Source organism: Medicago sativa, chromosome 3, assembly GCF_051527215.1.
Source record: "Medicago sativa cultivar Bolivia chromosome 3, Bolivia_mono, whole genome shotgun sequence".
NCBI classification, from domain to species: domain Eukaryota; kingdom Viridiplantae; phylum Streptophyta; class Magnoliopsida; order Fabales; family Fabaceae; genus Medicago; species Medicago sativa.
Window position 1 is genome coordinate 27,310,182 of NC_140751.1, and position 27,629 is coordinate 27,337,810.

The 27,629-nt window shown below is 35.8% G+C and overlaps 1 protein-coding gene, 2 long non-coding RNA genes and 1 pseudogene across 4 annotated transcripts; 1 reads left to right on the forward strand and 3 right to left on the reverse strand.

The window, feature by feature from the left end:
- Window positions 1-3,528: 3,528 nt before the first annotated feature.
- LOC146936829 (uncharacterized) lies at window positions 3,529-6,261 on the reverse strand. Of its 2 annotated transcripts, none has more exons than XR_015030729.1 (5): window positions 6,127-6,261; window positions 5,894-6,026; window positions 5,618-5,787; window positions 5,116-5,276; window positions 3,529-3,765 (listed from the first exon to the last, which is right to left on the reverse strand). It is a non-coding gene; the product is annotated as an uncharacterized LOC146936829 (long non-coding RNA). The 2 variants fall into 2 exon arrangements; XR_015030730.1 differs by having other exon boundaries at window positions 5,894-6,018; window positions 6,127-6,238.
- Window positions 6,262-12,381: 6,120 nt separating this feature from the next.
- On the reverse strand, window positions 12,382-13,134 carry LOC146936830 (uncharacterized; annotated as a pseudogene).
- Window positions 13,135-14,780: 1,646 nt separating this feature from the next.
- On the forward strand, window positions 14,781-15,705 carry LOC146936831 (uncharacterized). Its single transcript, XM_085757747.1, has one exon. It carries the CDS (start codon window positions 14,781-14,783, stop codon window positions 15,561-15,563), a length of 783 nt encoding a protein of 260 aa, XP_085613873.1. The 3' UTR covers window positions 15,564-15,705.
- A 4,173-nt stretch (window positions 15,706-19,878) lies between these two features.
- On the reverse strand, window positions 19,879-21,282 carry LOC146936832 (uncharacterized). The gene is made up of 3 exons (XR_015030731.1): window positions 20,806-21,282; window positions 20,345-20,716; window positions 19,879-20,052 (listed from the first exon to the last, which is right to left on the reverse strand). It is a non-coding gene; the product is annotated as an uncharacterized LOC146936832 (long non-coding RNA).
- Window positions 21,283-27,629: the final 6,347 nt, after the last annotated feature.

A 27,629-nucleotide genomic window follows, 5' to 3' on the forward strand; every position in this document is an offset into this window, starting at 1 on the left:
CATTAAATCAATGATCACCAAATAAGTTGTTTAGTTTCTCAAAAGATAAATTCTATTCAAAGATGGAGGGGGATTCAAGAAAACCCTGATCTTCGTTAATCATCTGAATCTCAAAACCTAATCTCGCATTGGGCAGTGCAATTAAACACCACAATTCTTATCATCTTTTACTATTTTTTGTTTTAAAATAATTTTTGCTAATTATTGAGTTGAAAGACAATCCTTATAGAGAACTATACAACTTACTACTTTACTACTTGTTACGATTTGGTGAACTTGCCAATTTCATCCATCACTCTTCATAAACAAAAAAGCTCCAACTCTCTCACTATATTTGAATCATAATCTTTTGAGTTTGTTTATTTAAATCTCAAACATGTGTTGAGAAATCTTGAATCAACAAATCCCTTCATCTTACAAATTGTAATCTAGTTCTCAAGTCTATTTATGCAGAATAATTTGAGAAAGAAATTGTTCCAACCTTTCTTCTGCAAAAGCAAAGAATTATAAGAAGCTTGTTGAGGTTGATAATACGGAGTGTAACAAACTAGTGTGATCAAGAACATATAGTTCTATTCAAAAGTTTCTGATAGTTTGATACTATAGTGGATAATCTCACACGAAATGTGGGGACTGGAAGTAGCCAACTTTGCTGAACCATGATAAATTCATTGTGTGATCTTTCTTCCCTTATCTCTTTAATATTTGTTAAACACTAAACACACACTATCACGTTTAATTAACCATATTAATTCTCCAGAATATTATGGAGCCAATATAATTGCTACATAACCAGAGCATAGTCACAGAATTCGTCACCCCCACTGGAGAACCGCGAATTGGTTCGCGCGAACCAATTCGTGGTTCTTTTTCGAACCCGGTTCTTCAAAATTCGTGTTGAATTCGCAGAAGGTAAGGTACCGGTTGAATAGAAGAGCAAACCGTGAAAAATGTTCCGATTTCTCCCTTTTCCAGATTCGAATTTCAAAATCACGAGTCCAGAAAGATGTGGAAGAAACAATTTCAGGTTGCATGAAAGATTTAGGGGAGAAGAAGAAAGGAGTGTGTGTTTGTGAAGATGGAAATGTTTATCTTATGGAACAGACGAAAGGTTAGAGAGAGAGCTTTCTCTTTTTCTTCTTCTTTCTCGGTAAAAACAATAGGAGAATGAGTTTAGTGTATTAAAAATATTAATTAATTTCTGTTCAAAAAAATATTAATTAATTATTGTATTGCCCAATGAGTCCTTACGGTGACCATTCTGAATGCTAATTAAGTAATCTCTTTGATTCCTTAAAAAACAATTACTCTCTTTGATAAAACGATGCATGAGTAAGTGAAGTAAACAACAATGAAAAAGCTGTTAAGAAATTAATAAATCTAGCAAATAGATTGACGAAAATATATGTAGTAATTATATAGAGAAATACCATATACCACGAACGCTTTAAAAACGAAAAATCAAGAATGACACTTCCATCGCCGTTTTTTTGGCCAAAATCACTTTTTATTTTTGATATTGAAATGATATTTATTATAACCAAGTTACAAAGGTTCGTGATTCCGTGAAACTTCATGCCGTGGTAAATTGATTGATGAACAATGAATCATATGCTAAAATTGGTTGATGATTTTTCTATTTTTGAATTTTTTTTTTTGCTTTCGCACCGGTTTCCGACCCACCAAAGGTGGACGACTAATCCGGCTCGTGCGTAGAGGCATGCGCACTGGCAAAGCCTTGTTCCCCATGGGAATCGAACTTCTATTTTTTTTGCTAAAAATGATCAATTACCTTTATGTTGTACATAAATTTCAAAAATAGAAAAATCATCAATCAAGTTTAGCCGGATCCTTAATCATTACGTACTAATGGGAAGAAAAAAACTGATTATCCAAACTATACGCTCAAAATATACAACATTCTATAGTTTTGATCTTTTAAATTTTAAGTTCGTCCCGAGAGCATAACTCAGTTGGTAGGACAATGCATTATTATATGCAGGGGCCGGGGTTCGAACCCTGGACACCCCACTTATTCACCTTATAAGGTGAATTCTAGCCACTAGGCTACCTGACCAAAAAAAAAGTTATTTTAAGTTCACTTTAGTCCCTTAGTCCCTTAAATTTTGATTGTTTTATTTTTGTCCCTTAACTTGTAAACGGTAAACAATTTGATCCCTTAATTTTTTTTAGGTTCTATTTTGGTCTCTTAAATTACAAACATATTGCTTGACGAAAAATAACATATGACACAAATTTGTTAGTTTTTGTAATTTAACAGACCCAAATGAAAGCAGGGGCCAGGGTTCGAACCCTGGACACCCCACTTATTCACCTTATAAGGTGAATTCTAGCCACTAGGCTACCTGACCAAAAAAAAAAAGTTATTTTAAGTTCACTTTAGTCCCTTAGTCCCTTAAATTTTGATTGTTTTATTTTTGTCCCTTAACTTGTAAACGGTAAACAATTTGATCCCTTAATTTTTTTAGGTTCTATTTTGGTCTCTTAAATTACAAACATATTGCTTGACGAAAAATAACATATGACACAAATTTGTTAGTTTTTGTAATTTAACAGACCCAAATGAAACGAAAAAAATAAGAGATCAAAGTGTCTATGGCTCTTAAACAAAAAAAAAATAAAAAATAAAAATTTAAGGGACCCAAGTAAAATCTGAAACTAACTTAATGCATAAAAAAATTAATTTAACATAGAATAAACCTTGAAAATTTTCAAAAATATAAACTTTATCAAACAATTTAGGTATCAATGGAGGTCTACAAGACAACCTCAAAAAAATAAAACATAAAAACTCTAATTATAAAAGGAAAATATAAAAAATGATTAAAATATGAGATATATCGCAATAAATGATACTAGACTTTTGACCCGTGCGTCGCACGAGTTTACTCGACTATAATAGAGACCAATAAATAATCTTTAACCCGTAAGATCATTGATATGGTAGAAAATATTTTCTTCAAAAAAAAGGCAAGAGGATTGAAATGAAATTGGTGTGCAATGCATTTTTTTAGATGGAATTTGTTAGGTTAAATAATTGTAAACCTAATAAAGCAAATGAGCGGGAAAAAATTAGGTTTAGTTGCTGCAGACGTAACAAAATTCATAAATAAGGACGTAAAAAAAAAAAAAGGCATGAAATTAAAAAAAACACCCAAAAAAAGAGTGTAAAATTCATGACAAAAAAAAAAGTGTAAAATTAAAGGATCATACGTGATCATTGATATGATAGAAAATATTTTCTTCAAAAAAGAAAAAAGGCAAGAGGATAGGAATGAAATTGGTGTGCAATGCATTTTTTTAGATGAAATTTGTTAGGTTAAGTAATTGTAAACCTCATAAAGCAAATGAGCAGGGAAAAAATTAGGTTAAGTTGCTGCAGATGTAACAAAATTAATATATAAGCAAATGAGCGGGAAAAAATTAGGTTAAGTTGTTGCAGACGTAACAAAATTAATAAATAAGGATGTCAAAAACAAAAGGCATGTGTAACACCCATACTAGACGTATCTAGAAAGCCTAGCAAGTGCGTTAATTTAGTACTGGATACATTAAAAATTTACAACAATAAAACTTCGAATGAATATAAAAGACAACAAGGGCGTTCGTACAATGATAATACAACTTAACTTTTCTAAAACATCATAAAAGCATCCTTTAAAATCCACTCCATCCAGCTGCAAGTACGAACGAACACTTGTCGCATCATCCATTCGGCTACTGGCTTGCTAATCCACCTGATATCTGAAACAAAATAGGATTGGGATGAGACATAATGTCTCAGTGAGTTCCACCTAATCCTAGGCTAAAGGCAACCTCAAGGGGAAACCTACGGTCACCACGTGTCTACATTACAACCTGACGGTTGATTATACGTGTGTGGGGACTTGCATACTTAGACAGTTGTGCATACTAGGGCCGTCATAATTCATCTTACTTGTTATAGGCTTACTATCACACGTGTCATGGCGGTCAAGGGATCCTAGTACCGCTAACTCAATATACGTTAAACGCATCAAGACTTAACATAACATATTCATGACACAATCCTAAACCGGACGATTAGGGGAACCTAAGATCGTCATCGGCATAACATTCTTTACTTGATCTATTTCATATCTTATACTTGTCTAATAGCATCTCGTGCTATTGCTCATAAACATAATCTTACATAAATTCATTTCTTGCAACATAAACATAAATAAAGTCAGGGTCATACTTGGTTAGCGTTGAACAAACATTATTATCTGAGTTCATTTTACGGAGAGTCCCGGGTGGAGTAACCCCGAGAACAATCCCATACATGACCGATGTACGTACATCGGACTCCCTCGGTGTCGTGCGGGTCCCTTGCGGCTTAAACCGTTCCCCTTAGGTCGAGAACCTCCTGTATCCCCCTGGCGTGGATAACAAGAGACACGAGCACCTACGTCTTACTTACTCAGTGACATGCGGGTCCCTTACGGCTTAAATCGTTCCCATCATGAGAACCCCTTGAATCCATACATTCATGGATTGCAAGAGACATGTCACCTACATATTCATTTTTTAATCATAAATCTTAATCTTAAACATATCATGAAAGGTTAAACATTTTCATGCTTACTTGTTGATTCTTACATATGTGAAGAGATTAATCATCAATTCACGTCTTAACATAATGCTTGATTATCTTAAACATATGCGAAGAGATTACACTTCGCGTCTTATCATATTTAGGATTCTTGCTTAACTTTCTTTGTGAAAAGATATCCAATCTCTCACATCCTAGCATAAATAATTCATGCTAACTATCTAGTTCTCGATAACTATATCGAGGCTCTAGTTCTTTCCCCTTTCTTATTTTATGCTACCCGGACATAATGAATATTATTCTCTCGCATGCCACGCTTTACCAACATATTAAATACTTGTTTTATTCTTAAGTAAATATATTAAAACATGTAAAACATCTTTTCAGCAAGTATTCATGAGTTAGCAAGCATGGCATAATTTGGGTAACTAATCATAACATATAAAATTCCTAATATTCATATTATCCTCACAAGATAAAAACATAATCCCAAGGGTGGGAAAACTATCTATGGAACTCACCATAAAAGTTCTTGATTCTCTCAATATCTTTTGCCACAACTCAAAGCTCATATCATTGCTTTCCCTTCAACCCTCTTATCTTGCTCTTAGAAGCCTTATTTTCAGACCTCTGCTTCAGTCCTTGTCCATTCAATATGACTCACTTATGCAAAACCCGTACCCTGCAATATCCAGCATCAATGCCTTGACTTTAACAATTTAATTAAAATACCAAACGATATCGGTTTTGAGCAAACGACCACTCGTTGGAAAGCTTAGGGTGTCAGGATTCCAAATATAATTTTTGTTTTGAGGATTAACCATCCAATTTGTACAGTTTAACAAAAGAGTGTACATTGGTACAGAAACGAGACTGAAACTTTCCCCAAACTTGCAGGTAACTTTTCGCCTACTATACTTAATAGAATTTAATAATTCTTGTGTCTAAACTGTAGGGAATTTCGTTATCTATCCACAGCAATAACAACCACTCAATTCAGAGTTACATGGAAAGAGTTCTTACCATTTTAATGAAGCCCTGTTCCAAAATCCGCAGCCAGAATCCAGCAGAAAATACCAAACTTTAAACATGTTTTCCGAACTCGTTTCAAATCCGAATCATACAAAATTTGTGTCCGAACTATAGGGAATTGAATGAGGAATCCAAAACTTCAGCAATCATTCAATTTCAAGCTACATAGAAATAGTTACGAATTAAAAACCAGAACTTGAGCTTACCACTATTTCATGAAATTCATCCATAATCAACCTCAAATTCAAAATTAATGAAAACACTCACCTAATTGATTAAGCAACAGCCCCAGCTTAAGCTCCAATTCCAACTTTTCTCTGCATCAAAAACCTAGCTTCCCTTGAACATCTCTTTATGAGCTTTAAGATGGAAAAATTGCTAACCCAAAGCTTCTATATACCTCCATGATTATGTACAAACCACAACATAAGCTTGATCATTCAAGAATCCAACTTAATCAAAACCTTAACTTCATAAAGGAGAGAAGAATTGAAACTTACCTATTAATCCAAGCTTCTAGCACCATTGGAAAACTTACACAACTTGTTTCATGATTTGGAAATAGTTTGGAAAGGATTGATGGAAGAAGAAGAAGAAGAAGAAGAAGAAGGAAGAGAGGCGATGGAGAGTAGAGAGAAGGAGGAGATAAACTTTTTCAACCAAGAGAGAGAAAGGTTGGGAGAAAATGAGATATTTTGGGACAAATATCAAATAAATATCCTTTTGTGTGAAATTATCAAAATACCCTTTATCTTAAGCGTGTTAAATACGACTCCGAGACTTGGCTCGTATTTGACTGTCATCACTTGATAATGTTCTCCATAAACTTACTTTCCTTTATATTAATCTTATAGCACGATTGACGGTAATATTCCGACACTGACAGGCGGGATATTACATTCTACCCCTCTAAAAAAAAAAATTCGTCCTCGAAATTTAGAGATCATTTAACATGTAACGAGTTCAAACATAACATTTTGAAATAATTCTTGCATTGTCGGAATCATTCTTCTCATAGTCTTAACTTAACTTTAAAACATCATGAGCAAAACTTATTCTTACGGCATATTGTACCATATATCTCGGATCCATATTACCTACTTAGGGTAAATCATTTATATGGGTAACTTATCGCTATCTGGGACACTCATGATTTGCCTTTCAACTGGAGTCTCACTAGAATCCAGATTTGCCCTGCAGTGCTCAATTGCACCATAAACAACTTATTGTGTAAACACTTAGCTCATACATATTTTTCCTTATGTAACTTGAGACACTTATCACTTACTTACATTACTTACTAGACGATTCCACGAATCTCCTTTCAGAGCCTTAGGAAAATCCTCCGATCTTATTATGATTTCATGCACTCGAAACCATCCGTAACTCATATAACTTGGCATGGATAAGCGACTTCAAATTCTGCCATATACTTTACATTCAACAGCCGGTCTCTTAGTTCACATGCTTCTAAACTTCCCGACTAAAACCATTTGCACTTGAATATCCTTAACATACACTTGTACGTCTCAGACAACCTTTTGGAGAACATTGTTATCCATTACGCCAATCTTTAATTTCCATTGTGCATTACATACTTTCACATGCCACATACTGTTAGATAATAACGATACTTGTTCTATCTTTTTACATTAAGAAATCTTATAAACATTGGTATACGGATCCTTGGATTGAATATATGTATATTTTTTTTTTTTAAGAAAACATTTTGAATCCAAATCGATAACGGTACTGCAGAACCACAGAGCGAGTTTCTATGTTCTGAAAAAGGCAGAATCTCGCCCAAGCTCGCCACTGACGAGTTGGTCCGGAAGTCCGCACGTCTTAAGTGAACTTATTCACTTATGACGTGTGTGATTGGTTTCAAAAATGAAAATGTCATGTTTTTAGAATAATTCATGTCCAAGTCCCTTAATACCCATTTTCACTTTAAAAGTTGAAAAATCCTGGTTTAGCACCATTCAAGTAAGCATCGTCATCATTTAACCATCATGGCATCGGTGAGTATGAATCTCATCATACATAACTCATGAATCGTAATTCCTTCCGTGATAAAATTCTTAAACTTCGAAAGTGGATTCTTTTCTATTCCTTCTCTTAACTATATGTATGTTTCAGACACATATTGATGTATAACTCAGACCATCTAGGATCCTTGATCCACATAACAATATTTAGCTTCTTTATAATTAACAACTTAACCGGTTCACTTCCGTTGCGCTTCTCTGATTCCCATCGGTTGGTTGTAGCCAACACTCCATTCTATCGATACGAGTGAAACTTCTCATTCCTTCTCTTATACTTTATCATCTTCTTGAACTCTTCTCAAGACCATTTTTGTGGCATCCACTTCTGCAACTTGCTCTTCATGAGGCCTTGTTTGACAGAATCTCATGATAGACTTGTCGTATTCTCATATTACCTTCTTGTAGTTGAACTTTACATACTTACTTGTAGATTTACCTTCTGTCGTATCACTACCATTCTTAAGTTTATTCCTGAGCAAATCTCGAATTCCCATAGCATGCTCATATTGCACACCGTGCATACCTTTCTTGAACATCCTACTTTGCATCTTCGTTTCTCGCATGCTATGCTTTGCTTAATCTTACCAATGCTAGCTCGTTAATTTTCTTCTTGAAGAAAACTTCATAATTTTGCACACGGATCATTGGTGTTGAGGTTTCTTTATTATATGTATAAAATATTGAATTTTGGGTCTCGGTCGTTACCATAAAATTCATGGAACGAGTTGATAACACAACAGTGTCATCAAATCTTGCTCCAAGTGTTCAAATTATTTTTCATGTATTGTAACCAACCGGTACCTACGGAATTCCATTTAAAATTCATGAACACCAATTCCAATCACCCGTATGCGTATATCTTTTCTAAAATTTTATAAATTTCACAAACATTAAAATTTGTCATGGTAACGATGTATAAAATATTGAATTTTGGGTCTCGGTCGTTACCATAAAATTCATGGAACGAGTTGATAACACAACAGTGTCATCAAATCTTGCTCCAAGTGTTCAAATTATTTTTCATGTATTGTAACCAACCGGTACCTACGGAATTCCATTTAAAATTCATGAACACCAATTCCAATCACCCGTATGCGTATATCTTTTCTAAAATTTTATAAATTTCACAAACATTAAAATTTGTCATGGTAACGAGCCTTAGTAAACTAATTAAGCAAATCATAGATTCGAGGGGTAATTAATACTCCACCAAAACCTGAGAATTTTGTGATCAAACATAACTCCTCACCACCTAACTTCTTACTTCATGTCTTCACATCCATAACGTCCAATCATATACCGGAACCTCTATATTCTTGGTTTAAGCTCATCTTGACTCTTAACACATTAACTTCCAAAGTTACCTTGAATCAAATCAATTTCGTTGATAGTTGCTCATGCCTTCTTCCTGACGACATAAACTTTCGCTTAAACCTTTAACTTCTTCTACTACGAGTAACTTGCCTCGCTACATTGCAACTTATCGCACTTTCAAAACACCAGAACCTTGTCCACTCTGAGCTTACAAATCCATAACCTCATTCACATAACTCTACTTCTGAGAGTCTACTAACTCCGTCCACATATGTCGACTTCTCCTTATCTTGTAGCCTTGTACTTATGTTCCATAAATATATTTCCTTTCTATAACATTGTCCTACTCCAACAACGACTTTTACCGGAACTTCCGGTCCCTCTTAAACATTCTCAAATTCTTCACCTTCGGGTATTCAAAATATCTTTAACAACTTCCCCAACGTTATCGGATCAACCCATCTTGACATAACCTTGCATTCCCGAAGAAATCATACTTAAACGGATTAGCCCACCGGCCACCATTTGGCATAATCAGTTTCTTACTATTCTTACTCCGAGTTCCTACCTTCTCAAATCATCTTCATCACATACTTCATTCCTCCTGGTCCTATTCAGCTCTCAGGCATCCGTTCTAACCGTCGAATGTTAAATTGAGTTGATCAGGCTCAACTAACATCAACAATTAAAACATTTACCTGGAACCCAATGGTCCCACTTCCTTAGTTGTAACTTAATGACCCAAGGCACGGTCTGAATCGACCTGCTCTGATACCAAATGTAACACCCATACTAGACGTATCTAGAAAGCCTAGCAAGTGCATTAATTTAGTACTGGATACATTAAAAATTTACAACAATAAAACTTCGAATGAATATAAAAGACAACAAGGGCGTTCGTACAATGATAATACAACTTAACTTTTCTAAAACATCATAAAAGCATCCTTTAAAATCCACTCCATCCAGCTGCAAGTACGAACGAACACTTGTCGCATCATCCATTCGGCTACTGGCTTGCTAATCCACCTGATATCTGAAACAAAATAGGATTGGGATGAGACATAATGTCTCAGTGAGTTCCACCTAATCCTAGGCTAAAGGCAACCTCAAGGGGAAACCTACGGTCACCACGTGTCTACATTACAACCTGACGGTTGATTATACGTGTGTGGGGACTTGCATACTTAGACAGTTGTGCATACTAGGGCCGTCATAATTCATCTTACTTGTTATAGGCTTACTATCACACGTGTCATGGCGGTCAAGGGATCCTAGGACCGCTAACTCAAGATACGTTAAACGCATCAAGACTTAACATAACATATTCATGACACAATCCTAAACCGGACGATTAGGGGAACCTAAGATCGTCATCGGCATAACATTCTTTACTTGATCTATTTCATATCTTATACTTGTCTAATAGCATCTCGTGCTATTGCTCATAAACATAATCTTACATAAATTCATTTCTTGCAACATAAACATAAATAAAGTCAGGGTCATACTTGGTTAGCGTTGAACAAACATTATTATCTGAGTTCATTTTACGGAGAGTCCCGGGTGGAGTAACCCCGAGAACAATCCCATACATGACCGATGTACGTACATCGGACTCCCTCGGTGTCGTGCGGGTCCCTTGCGGCTTAAACCGTTCCCCTTAGGTCGAGAACCTCCTGTATCCCCCTGGCGTGGATAACAAGAGACACGAGCACCTACGTCTTACTTACTCAGTGACATGCGGGTCCCTTACGGCTTAAATCGTTCCCATCATGAGAACCCCTTGAATCCATACATTCATGGATTGCAAGAGACATGTCACCTACATATTCATTTTTTAATCATAAATCTTAATCTTAAACATATCATGAAAGGTTAAACATTTTCATGCTTACTTGTTGATTCTTACATATGTGAAGAGATTAATCATCAATTCACGTCTTAACATAATGCTTGATTATCTTAAACATATGCGAAGAGATTACACTTCGCGTCTTATCATATTTAGGATTCTTGCTTAACTTTCTTTGTGAAAAGATATCCAATCTCTCACATCCTAGCATAAATAATTCATGCTAACTATCTAGTTCTCGATAACTATATCGAGGCTCTAGTTCTTTCCCCTTTCTTATTTTATGCTACCCGGACATAATGAATATTATTCTCTCGCATGCCACGCTTTACCAACATATTAAATACTTGTTTTATTCTTTAGTAAATATATAAAAACATGTAAAACATCTTTTCAGCAAGTATTCATGAGTTAGCAAGCATGGCATAATTTGGGTAACTAATCATAACATATAAAATTCCTAATATTCATATTATCCTCACAAGATAAAAACATAATCCCAAGGGTGGGAAAACTATCTATGGAACTCACCATAAAAGTTCTTGATACTCTCAATATCTTTTGCCACAACTCAAAGCTCATATCATTGCTTTCCCTTCAACCCTCTTATCTTGCTCTTAGAAGCCTTATTTTCAGACCTCTGCTTCAGTCCTTGTCCATTCAATATGACTCATCTTACTTGTTAAATATTGATTATCAATCAGCTATCTTTTTTTTGGTTACACAATCAGCTATCTCAATGAAAACTAAACATAACCTATAACTTAGCACTTTTTTTTTTGACGAGATCTAACATTGCACTTAAAAGGTAATATATACAAAACATTTGATGGTGAAAGTAATATTATTATTAACTTGAAAAATATATTAATTGATAAAAAATATTAAATTAACAAAATAACAATAACAATAAAAATATTTAAATGATGTAATTAGTAAAAATATATTTGGATTCTAAAAAGTTATACCATTGGAGTGAAGGATGAGTGAATTGGTTAAAAACGACGTGATATGATTGGCATCACTCAAAATCACATTTTATATTAATAATTCGAAATCACTTTTTCAAAACTTTCTCTAGCACGAACAGAGCTTGGTAACGTAGGCTTGTGACCTAAGTAAGAGCATTAAGATGTATGAAAGAGGTACTTTGACGTGTGCCAAAATACTTTCTCTAGCACGAGATAAATCAAGTTAATATATTTACACTTATTTATATAAAAAAGTTGGAATTGTAGATGAATATAATAAAAAAATTAAACACATGCAAAATAAAAAAAATAATACTAAAATAAAAAATTATCATGTTATTCGCATGTGCTTTAGTATTAAATCAAGTACGCGTAAAATACTCATTCATTGGCAAACGACAAGGGAGCATTTATTATTTATTTTTTTGAAGAGGCTAAAATGAAATATATTACCACATCAAAAGGTCCTTCTTAGCATAAGACATGCCAGGAAGAACAGAGTTTATACAATAGATACAACGGTTACCCAACCGAGAAAAGCGACAAAAATAAACAGACAAGAAACAATTATCCAATGCCCAAAATAGTAAAAGGTGAAAGCCACCAGCCATGATAGTTGAGGTGAAGAGAAGGAAACTCCGCCTTCAACCACATAAAAGACAGCGACTTAATTTTGTCCACCACCTGTAAAATTGAGCATTGTCCAGTGAAGATCTTATTGTTTCGTTTCTTTCCAAATCTCCCACGATGTTGTAAACCGGACAACCTGTAAAATGGAATGACGCGTATTTGGAAGGCCACCAAGAGCGGTAAACTGAATAAAATTATCCCCCACATCAAAGGGAACAACAGACGAAAAATTCAGCCACCTATAAATATAGTACCAAATCGTACCAAAAATATTACAATGTAAAAATAGATGATCAGAGGTCTCCTCAGACCCACATCCAGTAGCACACAAACAGGCATCAATAGTAATCACCCCACGACGAATAAGATTATTCTTCGTTGGTAACCTGTCACGAAACAAACGCCAAGCAAACAAAACAACCTTAAGTGGGACATCTTTATTCCAAATAGAGGAAGCAGACACCACACTATCAGTCGGAGTTTGAAAAGTAATCAACTTGTATGCACTACGGACGGAATAAACATAAGATGTTTCCAAATTCCAAAGCCACATATCTTCTTTGTCAACCTGCAAAGTCACCCTGTGAAGTAATAATATAAGTTCCCCCACCAACTCCTCTTCCCACACGAACAACCCCCCCTCCTCCAGCTCCACACCTGACCACCTTCCCCCCACCCTAACTGACACATCACTGCCACTGACACCTCCTTATACACCGACCGATCATATAATCTAGGAAATCTAACACTAAACGACACCTCACCAACCCAAACATTCGTCCAAAACAACGTATTAACCCCATTCCCAACAACCCGGCCGACACTGTATGTAAACCATTCCTCCCTACACAACACCTCTAACTCCCGCCACCAATTAGATGCATGGCGCCCCCCACCCCTCAACCTCCCATTTGTCATACCATAACTGGCTGACAACACCTTGAACCACAAACTATATATCCCGCTCTACTAACAACCGCCAACACCACTTCCCTAGTAACGCCACATTAATCTCCTTAATTCTCCTTACCCCCTGATGACACTATGTCATGACTAGTTTTGTAGACACTTTTTCATGTATTTGTAAGGTAATTCATCAAGGTATTCAAGCCAAAAGCACAAGAAATTGAAGATTTCAAGTCATTGGGTTTCTGGAAAAATCGGGCCCCGATTTACCACATTCGGGCGCCGATTTCAGCAAGAATGGGAGGAACAACTTTCTGGAAAAATCGGGCCCCGATTTACCACAATCGGGCGCCGATTTACTATTCACAGGGTGACGAAAATTCAGCTCGGGAGCCGATTTTAATGATTCGGGGGCCGATTTTGGCCTGCTTATAAATAGAAAAGAGGTGTTTCTCACAAAGGGTTCACGTTTTTGGAGATCTAAAGGCACAAAAACACATAGGAAGCGATCGGGAGCACAATTGGGAGAGATTCTTCAAGAAAAGTTCATGAATTATTCTTGTAATCTCTCTTTTACTCTTTCTTCTTGTTTAATTGCTATGTGTAACTAAACCCTCCATTGTTGGGGATGAGTAAACCTAGATGAATACCTTTGCCATGTAATTTGATTATGACTTTTGATGAAACTTATTGAATTGTTTTTCTTATCTCCATGCTTAATGCTTTTATTGATTGATCACCTTTAAATTGATTTACGGTTTATATTTTGAAACGGAAGTGGAATATATAAACGCTTGAGATAAGAAATCCTTGCCTTTGCAATCTAGGAATAGATGCAAACCCTTGGAACCGTTTGAGAATTCTTGTCTGTTCATGCTTAATTCTAATCTTCAAATTCACTAAGGAATTAGGTTTTTATTTTAGGATTAAAGGTTCTGTCACTAAGGAATTAGGGCACGAATATTGTAGAGAATTCGGTAACAATTAAATAAGTCGATTCAATTGTGATAATCAGGTTAATAGGTCTAGGTAATAATCCGGTGAAACTCATCCCCAACGCTTTTCTCTTATTAATTTGAACTACTTTACTTTGTTTAATTTTCATCATTGCGATAAAACCAACTTCGTAACCTTTTGTTCGATTAAGTCCTAAATACAATTCAACAGTATAACGCAATCCTCGAGTTCGACACTCGGTCTTACCGATTTAAATTTACTACTTGAACGATTTCGTACACTTGCGAAAATACGCCATCAAGTTTTTGGCGCCGTTGCCGGGGATTACTAAATCACTGTTGAATTTATTTTTTGCTTAATTGAAATTTTTTTGCTCTGCAATAAAATTTTTGTTTTATTTTATTTTTGTTGATTTTCTAATGTCGTGTGTTAGTATTTTTTTTCTTTGTTGAGATATTTATCATCCGTAGAGTATGGAAGAATTTGATGATTGTCTTCTTTTACAACTACGGGATGAAACTGAAACTTGTCTTCTAACCGCACAATGTCGTATACTTGAGGGACAAATCATGAGAGATACATTCGAAAAAGATCTCCTTCGGTTTCTTCCTCATAGATTTGATTTTTGTAGAGAAGGACATATGAGTGACACTTTTGATAATTATGTCCCAATGCCGAAAGAAGATCTGTTGGTCATGGAAGTTGAAGAAGATACGATTTTCATGAAAAATATCAATTGGGAGCAAATTTTACCTACTCAAATTCTTCCCCTAGATTCATATGATGAGAAATTTCATATCAACGATGTTTTAATTGAATTCATGACTGATAATCATGTTTCGATTGAAACATTTGAGAGTCAATGTGAGAGGTTATTTGAGCAAGTGGTTGAGCTTGAGAAGCTGGAGATTGGAGATAAATTCATTGTTGTGGAAAAGAAAGAAGATGAGGGGGAATCAATAAATATTGAGGCCGATCTAATTGGTAAGGAAACTCAAAAGTCTCAACTTTGGAGAGATTTAGATGTCCAACCAGAAATTCCTCAACAAAACATTTCTCCAAATTTTTTTAGCAACAAGGCAGGGAAAAAGGAAGAGATTGATGAAGTCCTAGATGCCATTTATGCCTTGTTCATTGTTGTCCACTTGAAAATGATATGGAAGCAACATCATCTATTGCTCAAGTTCATGGAGTTCTTATCCAACAAAAGGAAGAAGAAGGATGATGTGTTCTTTGTATCATATATGCCACCTTAACAGTGGTTGATGCGTCAAGCTAATGACATTAAAAAAGCGCTTCGTGGGAGGCAACCCACGTCAGTAAGCAATTTTTTAGATTTTTTTTTTGTTATGTCAGTTATTTGCTTCCGTACTTTGCTCCACTTGTATTTGAGTCAAACTTGAGTAGTGTCTTGGTGCTTATTGATTAGTCCCCTATTTTGTAATGCATCTGCGTTTGTTTATTATTGATGAACTCACTTTTCTTGAAATGTACCAGTTTAGTAACAAAGATTCCGCCAATGGTTTGTCAAAAGTTCAAAGGAGGTGGTTGCTTGATTGGATCTTTCAATGGGAAGTGTACGGCGGGACGGAATGCTTAGGTAGCTACAACTTCCAGAAACCTCAACTTGTAAGGTCATAGCCAAATTTTATTTTTCAATTTTTACAAATATGAGTGTTTCCATGTGAATGCTATTTCTAGGGCTTTCGATTTTTCTCTGTTGTTGATTGGTTATATTGTGTGCACACTAAGGCAAATTGCTTGTACCTTGAGCCTTTGAAGCCAAGCTGAGTTTATATTGAATTATTCCTTTGTTTAAGCCAAGTTGAGCCATTAGGATTAGACCCCTTGTTTCGGTGACGAACCACATTACAAGCCTAGAGACCATAGGATTATCCCAATAATTTTGTTGGAGTTAGGCATAATTTGTGTTTCAATGTTACAAAAATTCAAGTTTGGGGTTGCTCATGGAACGAGCAACATTCTAAGTTTGGGGTAGAGGGGTACTAGAGAATTGAAGATCATCTTGTGTTGTCCTATAAGAAAAAATGAAAAGCATGTCAAAAAAAAAAAATCAAAAAATAAGCTGAAACGTTAAAAATTCAGCTCAAAAAAAAATGTATATGCATAAAGACAACAAGTGATCAGTTTTTTTTATTCAATGGTAATGATCTCTAGTCCCTGAATTTTGTTGTGGTGTAAACTTTGTTTTTCAATTTTTAGAACCATAGGATGATGCTTAACTCCAAGTCATTTTTCTTAAGCCTACTTTCCAAATTATCCCACCTCGAACCTAAGCCCCGTTATAACCGAAAAAGTCCTTAAAAGTGTGTGCATGATATTGACTTTGATTGATGCTTAGAAATTTTTCAAGTCTTGGTAATATAGTAGTTTGCATGTCGACTGTGTGAACCTTGTTTCAATATTGTTGCGAGAAGTTGTGGATTGGATGTGTTGCCAAGCAAGTTAGCTCATCAATTGCTAACTAAGGAGTGAACTTTTGACATGACCCTTGGTGGAGTAAGTGTTATTTTACTGTTATTTTTCATTTTTAGTGTGTTCCTTGAGGACAAGCAACGATGCAAGTTTGGGGTTGTGATGACACTATGTCATGACTAGTTTTGTAGACACTTTTTCATGTATTTGTAAGGTAATTCATCAAGGTATTCAAGCCAAAAGCACAAGAAATTGAAGATTTCAAGTCATTGGGTTTCTGGAAAAATCGGGCCCCGATTTACCACATTCAGGCGCCGATTTCAGCAAGAATGGGAGGAACAACTTTCTGGAAAAATCGGGCCCCGATTTACCACAATCGGGCGCCGATTTACTATTCACAGGGTGACGAAAATTCAGCTCGGGGGCCGATTTTAATGATTCGGGGGCTGATTTTGGCCTGCTTATAAATAGAAAAGAGGTGTTTCTCACAAAGGGTTCACGTTTTTGGAGATCTAAAGGCACAAAAACACATAGGAAGCGATCGGGAGCACAATTGGGAGAGATTCTTCAAGAAAAGTTCATGAATTATTCTTGTAATCTCTCTTTTACTCTTTCTTCTTGTTTAATTGCTATGTGTAACTAAACCCTCCATTGTTGGGGATGAGTAAACCTAGATGAATACCTTTGCCATGTAATTTGATTATGACTTTTGATGAAACTTATTGAATTGTTTTTCTTATCTCCATGCTTAATGCTTTTATAGATTGATCACCTTTAAATTGATTTACGGTTTATATTTTGAAACGGAAGTGGAATATATAAACGCTTGAGATAAGAAATCCTTGCCTTTGCAATCTAGGAATAGATGCAAACCCTTGGAACCGTTTGAGAATTCTTGTTTGTTCATGCTTAATTCTAATCTTCAAATTCACTAAGGAATTAGGTTTTTATTTTAGGATTAAAGGTTCTGTCACTAAGGAATTAGGGCACGAATATTGTAGAGAATTCGGTAACAATTAAATAAGTCGATTCAATTGTGATAATCAGGTTAATAGGTCTAGGTAATAATCCGGTGAAACTCATCCCCAACGCTTTTCTCTTATTAATTTGAACTACTTTACTTTGTTTAATTTTCATCATTGCGATAAAACCAACTTCGTAACCTTTTGTTCGATTAAGTCGTAAATACAATTCAACAGTATAACGCAATCCTCGAGTTCGACACTCGGTCTTACCGATTTAAATTTACTACTTGAACGATTTCGTACACTTGCGAAAATACGCCATCACCCCCAAACCTCCAACCTCCTGACTCCTACAAATAGAGTTTCAATCAACCCATGATATTTTCCTGTGGTTCTACTCCCCCCCCCCCCCCCCCCCCCCCCCCCCCAAAAAAAAAAAAATTTAAAATAGATTCAATAGATGATATGATACCTAAAGGAGATTTGAAGAAAGAAAGCGCATAAATAGGAAGAGATGACAAGATAGACTTCAATAAAACCAGGCGGCCACCGAAGGATAAATGTTTGGAGTTCCAGCTTGACAATCTAGATTTGATTCGGTACAGAAGAGGTTCCCAAAAAGCCAACCGTCTCGGATTTCCCCCAATGGGCAGCCCCAAATACACAAATGGAATAGAACCAACCTTACAGTTTAACACCAAAGCCGCCTCAGACAGCCATGACGCATGAATGTTTACCCCAGCCAACTGACTCTTGGACAAATTCACCTTCAAACCAGACAAAGCTTCAAAGAGAAGATGAATCGCCCTCATGCCTCGAATATTAGCCCACAACTTCTCTCCCAAAATTAAAGTGTCATCTGCAAATTGAAGATGAGACACTACCACAGGTTCACCACTTCCCACTTGATAACCGCATAATAAATTATTAACAGACATCGATTTCATCAAAACATGGAAGCCTTCTACCGCCAAGAGAAACAAGAAAGGAGAAAGAGGATCACCTTGCCTCAGTCCCCTCCCCAGGGAGAACTCATCAATTAGAGAACCATTTACCAAAACAAAAGTCGTAGTTGTCTCTGTACATTCCTTTATCCATTTCCTCCAAAGGGTAGGGAACCCCATTTTCTGCATCACAATAAGAAGCTTATTCCAAAAAATAGAAAAGAAGCTTTATTCCAAAACGAAATAAAAAATTACCCAATTTTTGATAGGAAAAAAAATCTATTACCCTATTTAAGACAGACTAGCTCCATTTGCATTTCACTTCAACGGTTCAACAAGTTTCAACTAGTTCTATTTTCTTCTTCGAAGCTAAGTCTATTATATGGATCGTTCAATCACTTTAGTTTGCACCATCTTTGTCTTGCTTTTCCTTCTAGTATCCACAGGCACTACTAAAAAAATGTCATTTTTGGACGAATTTCGGACGGTTTTGGGATGGAATTTAAGGAAGATTCCCACGGAATTCGGACGGAAATGTGTTTTCGGACAGATTTCGAACGGATAGGGCGTTGTCCGAAAAAGCCGCGTCGCAAATCATAATTCCGTCCCAAATTCCGTCCCAAAAATATTTTAGACGGATTTCGCACGGTTACGTTTGTGGGATATTGGAATAGATTTCAGACGCATTTCGGACGGAATTAAGTTTAATTTCCTACGGATTTCGGACGGAATAAAGTTTAAATTCCTACGGTTTTCCGACGGAATTAAATTTATTTTCCTGCAGTATTCAGCCAATTTTCCAACGATTTTCGGACGAAATTAAGGAACCTTAAAATATTTACCACGCTTTGATCAGGAGAGATTATAAGTTTTTTTTTTTTTTTTACAGAATCAAAATTAATTCATTTTAATGAGTTTAAGATAAATTGAAATCCTAAAATTCGTATTCAATAATACATACTAGATTCAAATAAAAATAAATAATAATTCAAGAGTTACAAATACTTATTAACAAAATTATACAAACTAGATTCATATATGTGCTCAATGTACTAGCACAATAAATCACAAAATAACATGACTAAATTGTTCACTAGTCAATACTCAAAAGTAAATTAACATAAATTTGAGTAATACTTTCTTCAAAAGATGACGTACTCGAACACAAGACAAACCGATACACACTCAAGTGCACTAGCAGGATTGTTCAGGCTCTATCATCCATGTTCAGGCTTGCAGGATTGTTCTTAACATATTTTAAGCTGTAAAAGTTTATTCCTAAGAAGTCAATTGAGCTCTTGATCAGATTTGATTCCTTTGCTGTGAAGGAAGGAAGCCTTGATCCAACATTCTTTTTCATTATATAAGGATAATCACCAAATGTTAATGGATTTAGAACCCTGCAATAACTAATGATAAACAAGATATACTCGTAGCAATTAATGTATAATTGAAAGTTGTGACAAAGCAACATGTTTTCTATAATTTTATATGTTACAAAGTAAAATGATGCGAGTGTTGTCTTAGTTTAAGCTCAAAGGAACCTTATTTGTAGGGACTTGTTAGAGATATAAAAACCATATGCAAAGAAAGATAATGCAAAGGTTAGTCCTATGCAATCCCATAATTTCAAAGGTTAGCAATGTCTACAAACATTGAAAAGAAAGATAACATTATCAAATCATTCCTTACCACCCCATCATGAAGTCTTGGGCCATTTGAGTTGCAATTATATATCTTTACTAGTATTTGTCAGTGGAACAAAACCAAAAGTAAGAAGATTAAGCCCAATAATGCCATGTTGCATGACCTGTACTTTAGAAAGATTGCTTCTTGAACATACTATATGTTACCCTTCTTGATTATGGTTTAAAATGAAAACAGAAAAAATGAATTGTAAGTAAAGTGGTGCATTTTCTACATAAATTTACCTTATATTTTTTCTCATACAACATTGCAGCTGAAGCATGTGCTAATAACATTGTGTGTGTACTCTATAGTCACTGACCTTGTATTTGTGATATCCATCGCAGGCAATATCTCCATCACCCTAGTACATATTTGCTGAAAATATACATTAGAATAAAGAAAACCTGTATTTTAAGAATGAAGTACTGCATAGTAAATAAAGTATATGTTAGTTTGGACAATACCATTTCCACCATGGGCAAAGGTATCCCATATGCTTGGTTTCCTACCATCTTCATTTGCTGCACCTTCAAACTTTTAATCACCCCCACCCAATCCTATTATAGTCATAAATATGATGAAGATTAAAGGTATGATTGTTTAAGATTAAAAATAGCAACATCTTTGCATAAAGCATAAAGTAGTATATGTTTGTTTAGAATAAGGATTACTTATTTAACATTCTTTTTCATTGACCACACACTTATTATAATCATATTATTTCTAAGCACCTAAACAACTTTTATATTAAAAATCCCACAACTACTTTTTGGAGAGAAAAAAATCTATATGTTTTGTTCAATGGTCTGAAATGAACATGCTCTAACTCTAAAAATATATATGGTTTGATCTTAATGAGCAACAGAATGTCAAAAGACTACTACAATGTGTTATATCATTTGCGAATAATCATACATGAATATAAAGAAAATGCAAAAGCATAACATCTTTGTCTTGCTTTTCCTTCTAGTATCCACAGGTGGGTGTTTCTTGATGTGTAATCATTAATAGTACCCATCATTAATTTTATTTTTCCTATCTGAATTAACTAGTTAGTTGCTACTGGCTATGAAACACTTTATATGATTGTGTTTAATATTTATTCAATATGTATAATTCTTCCCTCAATTTATATGGTATATCTAAATCATAATTGCACTGGTGTTGCAAAGATTGGCTCACGTGTTTCTCAATAATAGGAACTCTGGTGAATTTGAAATTGCACTGTGTTTCCCTTCTAATTTCTGTTGTTTTTGATTATGTTTCCGTTTGGCTGCTGGTTCGCCTATTATCACCTACAGCAACTGTATCGCACACTCCTATTTCATTTTTACTGGTTCTTAAATTTGGGTGAAGATCCTCTCCATTTATTAACCTCTCCATTTGGGGTCGCGCAGCCGCGCTAATGCCACCGTGCATTATAAAGGTTGAATCACGTGTGTACCAATACTAGGACCTGTCTTGGTGGACAGAAGTCAGCCCAAACATGGCATACGCGTGCCAATGGCCGTGTGTGTCTGAAACTACACCATCTTCAGCTTTGGCTACAACAACGGTGCAACCTGCTTCAGCACCAACAATGTCTTTTGTAACATCCCGATATTTTTATGAAATTATATATATGTCCTTCTTAATGAATTTCTTCATTTATTATTTAATTAATAATTTATTTATTTATTATATTTAGACAATTTTATCAAAATTGTGACACTCTTTGCTTTAATTAAAATATTATTTATCTTCTATTTTTATTTGGGTGTGATACATTAGCTTTTAGTTTATTTTATTAAATTAGATAGAAGTGGTAAACTAGTCTTACCTATTCTACTAACGCAACACCTGAGACCAATAGCATAGTTATATGATTTACTTTTATTTGAAAAGTAGAAAGGGGTTAGTAAGGTTCTTTTGTGTGCAGAATCAAGTTAATTTCTCGAAAATAAATTAAGAAGGTTTTAAGAAAAGAAATAATTCAATTAAACAGAAAAAAATATAGTGAGCCTGTGTGTTTGTGCACGTTTTAGGAGGTTAGTGGGATTGACAAGTTCCTCCATAACAATAACCCACGTTTAGGATTGTGTGAGTGGAGTATTTTTCTCTTAGTTAGTTATTTTAGTCTATCACAATTCAAATTGCAAAATCCTTTATTTGTTTCTCCAACTCCCATAACCGTGCTCCTTTGCCGTCTCACATCATCACAATATCAGACCTCATTTGCAATGCTCTTCCTTTATAAATCATGTGTTCTCAAGCTAATCAGTCACGCATCACACCCTTAATCCCATTGTCATCTCTTGTTCATGCAAATTACTTTTTAGGTCCTTTAAGTATTCATCTAGCAACCACTTTTCTTAAAATTCATGGAAGTCTAAGAATCGCGACTACGGTTTCGTTCATCGTTCGATTGGGCTGATTTTTTTTTTTTGGCGGTGTTCACAACACGTGGTTCTTCGTTTTCAACGGTCTGATCGTCAAAATTATGTCTAGAATAAGAGAAATAGTGGCTGCAATACATACACGAATTTGAGACTTAAAGTAGTGTTAAGGAAGTAAAGCTCCTAAGGTAAGAGCTCTAGTCTTGACCATGATTTAATTGAAAATGATAGGTTATGATGTTGAATTTCATATACTTCTTGATTCGATGGTTGAGTGAAAAGATTTATTATGTTTTTATTAATTTTCTTGTAGTTGATAATTATAAGAATTGGTGAGTTGCAATTTTGTTAAAGTATGTGTTTCGATGAATGTGTAAATATTGATGATTGCTTATTTGTGAAATGAAAAATGTTTTTAAGTTAAAATGATTCTTTGTGGTGTATGTGAGTTAGAGGTTGTGTGCAAGTTTATTATTTTATGTGGTTTAAGTGTAAAAAAAATAAAGAAAGAGTGCGTAGCATGCATATCATTGCATTTGATGGATTTTTAAGTGTCAAATGGGGCGATTCAATGGAATATTAAGTGCCAAGAAGGGCGATTATTATATTATTTTATCAAGTGCCAAATAGGGCGATTCAATGGATCATTGTCTATTTGCATTTCATGCATCTGCATCAACATTGAGTCTTCAGTCTTGTGTTTGTTCTTATTATATTTTTGAATGATGAATATTTTAAACTAAAAAGAAATGATTTTGGCACAATTCCTTGATGATGGTTGTATATTCTTATTTGATGTTATAATTTATTGTTGATTTTATTTCATGGGTGTTGAAGACTAACCCTTACAACCAACATTTTAGGTACCAAAGAAGAGATGATGTGTGCTTGATGTTTTGCTTGAAGCGCGTGCGGGGTTGAAATTGGGTTTTTAATTTAATTGTAATTTTGGAATTAATGTTGAAGGATATTTAGTTCAAGAATTTTAATTAAATTATGTCAAGAATTTTGTATAGGTTTTGTTATGAATTTATTTTTGATGATCTTAAAAAGAAAATAGTCTTATTTTCTAAAATGGAAATGAATTAGACGTAATGTCTTGGATCAAAATCCGGGGCGTTACATCTTTCGCAGCACCTCTTGCGGGGACTAATGTTACGGAAGACAGACCTTTTCCTTCCCCTTGCAGCAAAGGCGAAGCTTTAAGCATCAAGGTTTGACAAGATGAATACAGCAAGGGACTGAAAGATTGTAGGAAGGCGTTAAGAGCTCGCTTGACTCTTAACAAAGGGGAGAAGCCTTATTCTGCATGTGATCTCAATGCTAAAATTGGGAAAATTTGGAGAACGACTGCAGCTTGGAAAATGGTGCCCCTTGGTAAGGGGTACAATGACTTTCATTTCGAATCGGCGGAGGATTTAAAGAAAAGTTGGGATGTAGGAACAGCCAACTTAAAGCCTGGTCTAATGAGATTTTCACAATGGACAAAAGACTTTAAATTCCAGGCGCAGAAACAGACTCGTGTTTCGATTTGGATATATTTGGTGGAGTTGCCGCAAGAGTATTGGCGGGACAGAACCTTGAAGGAAATTGCAAGTGTTGTTGGAACACCTATTGATATTAATGGACCAACTAGAAACCGCACCTTTGGTCATTATGCTCGCATATTGGTGGACATTGATTTATCGAAGAAGGCATGTGATGAGGTTCTTATGGAGCGTGATGGTTTTGCGTTCATGGTTGAAATACAATACGAGTGGAGATCACTGTTTTGTCATCATTGCTACTCCATTGGACATAATATCACTACTTGTAGATGGTTAAATCCACAAGCCACCAAAGAGAAGGTTAATCGAGGGAAACAACAGATTAGAGATCATGCTGATGCGCCCCTAAAGAGCCACAACAAAAGAATGGGGGTGCATCTACTTCGGAGCTGTTGGAGAGCCCCAAAGGTTCCATTGAGCGTGATGCACATTCATCCCCTCTTGGGTGTGAGGACATACGACCCGACGGAGTGGAACAGACAACTCAGACATCGCGGGAGGAGTTGGAGATCCCCACAGTCGATGATGTTTCTGAACCACTTCAGGATGGTGTGGAACAGGATCATGTGAGCCACGGGAGCTGGTGGAGAGTCCCAAGGGTGCTCGTGAGAATGTTGCAAGACCATCGCCTGTTGAGCATGAATACATGCATGAGGTTACAACTGTTTCACATGACCGTCATGATTCTCCTCTTCATCCGCCAATTGTTACAACTGGGAATTTTGATGGGTCGTTGGAGGGTATAGATGATGTACTTGCTAGTGCATAAGCAATGAAAACTCCTTTGTCTACCGAAAAATCAAGTGTAGTTGATGTGGACATGCCCTCGGCACAGGAACAGCATGTGGTTATTTTGCAACGACAAGAGGTTCATCCTAACAAAAGTATCCAACATGGTTTGGACTTGTGGGTAAGAGTCCGTGATTATGATGTGAGATCAGCAGCTGAAGCATCTGCTGGTCTGTTGCCTGTTCTTACTAGAAATCAGAAGCAAAAGCTTAAGGTGCAGCACGTTTTACCAAAGCAGCCCCAAAATCCTGGGCACGGGGTGACACTCAACCGCCTGCTCAATGAATCTGCTCTATTGGAATATTAGAGGTATCGGTAATTTTGATACTCGAATTGCTTTTAAAAATTTATATATGACTCACAAACCATTGCTTATATTTATTGCGGAGCCAAAGATTAATTTTGTAAATATTCCTGCTTGGTATTAGCCGACAATTGGTGTTACTAAATATTGCATCAATAATAGAGGTTCCTTATTGCCTAATCTTTGGGCTCTTTGGGGGAATGATGTAACGGCTACGGTAATTTTTGTCTCTGATCAATGCATAACCTTGGAGGTATCTTGTTTTCAATCAACTGTTTATATAACCGCTGTTTATGCTAGCACTTATTACATAGGTCATCGAAATCTTTGGGCTGATCTTACTCACCTTCAAGGATGTTTTCAAGGGCCGTGGCTTTTCATCGATGACTTCAATGCTATTTTGGGTGCTCATGAGAAAAGGGGCAGGCGTCCCCCACCATCTTTGTCGTGTGAGGAATTTTTGAATTGGACTAATGTGACATTTTGAACCATTTACCAACTTTAGGATCGTTTTTAACTTGGACAAATGGCAGATTTGGTTATGAAAATGTTGTTCTTCATCTTGATAGGGCAGTTTGTAATGAAGATTGGATTAATTTTTGGCAAAGCTCTTTCTGTTCAGCCTTGGTGCGCCATCAATCTGACCATAATCCGCTTCTACTTTCTGTTATTTTTTTATCTGTCACACACGCTACTCCATTCAAATTTTTTAAGGTCTGGTCTTCGCATAGTGACTGTCGTAAATTGGTTTTGGATAGCTGGTCTAAAGGTGTTCGAGGTCATGGTATGATTCGGTTTCAATCTAAATTACGTAACGTGAAAAATGCTTTCAAGGTTTGGAACAGAACGGTGTTTGGGGATGTTGACAGACAAGTGCGTCTAGCCATGGACGAAGTGAATCGCATTCAACAATTGATTGACTCAGAAGGTTTTTCCGATCAGCTCTACAGGCAAGATCTAGAGGCGCAACTCCTTTTAACAAAAGCGCTAAATTTTCAGGAGGAATTATGGAAGGAAAAAGCTTGGGACCAACATTTTATCAGTGATGACTGTAACACTGCCTATTTTCACAGAATTTCTAAAATCCGGACAACAACAAAATCTATTTCTTTTTTATAGGATGGTGATAATATTATTACTGACCCCCACAACGATAGAATTGCATATTCTTTCTTATTTTCAGGAAATATTTGGCATGGAGAATAATTGTGCACAAAATACTTTGGTTGATGAAACAATCCCCTCTCTAGTGACAGATGAAGATAACCAAATGTTGCTGCGTTTTCCATTGAGTATGGAGATTAAAGAGGCGGTTTTTGCCCTCAATGGTGATGGGGCACCGGGTCCGGATGGGTTTGGTGGACATTTCTAGCAAACTTTTTGGGATATTGTTGGGAAAGATTGATAGGCCAAACCGCAAGTGCACGGTCTATCGAAGTAGTAGTAAAAGAGAGTATCGTTCTGCTATTTAACTAACTTTAAGAGAATGATCAGAGGAGAAGAAAGTATATAAAAGAGGAGGTTCAGTTGGTTGAAAGTAAATAACAATAATAAAAAGAGCCTTGGGATCATTGGTTCGTCATAATAACGCATCCTTCACTAGCTAAGACTTTAACTTCTAATTTCATGTTTTACACCTTAATTTCTAAAGACCGTTTTCCCTTTAGCTTACAATCGACTTAAAATCTAAGCAATCACAAGGGTTTTTCGGTAAAACTAAAACAGAGTAGCTTGGCCTCTAAGCAAAAGCAGCAAAAGTCATCCTGGGAAGTGGCACGGCCTTGCCAACCTTAGCACGGGCCGTGCCAAGCTTCTGACTTGGGGGAGACTTATTTTTGTCTCCTAATCTTCGTATTTTCGCTCGAAATCCGCTCCAGACTCCTTTCTTTTGCTCCAAGACTCCTTCCATCATATATTCGTTCCTGAAATATAAAATAGGCAATTGAAGTAAACTAGCTCAAAAAGGAAACAATATATTTAAATAAAATCAAATCAAATCTAAATAAAACGATACTAAATAATATATAAAAACAGACTAAATAACGACTCATCAAACTCCCCCACACTTGAATCTTTGCTTGTCCTCAAGCATAAGGCAATAGACATAGTAGCAACAAAAAGGTTTAACATGGCAACACAATTGAAAAACTCATGTCTCTCCTAAGGTTTTGTTTCAAGTACACTAATCATGACTTCAAGTATTCCTTGTGAACCTATTCCACCCAACAACAAGTCTCAAGTGAGTGTGTGTGTGTGTGTGCAGTTCAACCATT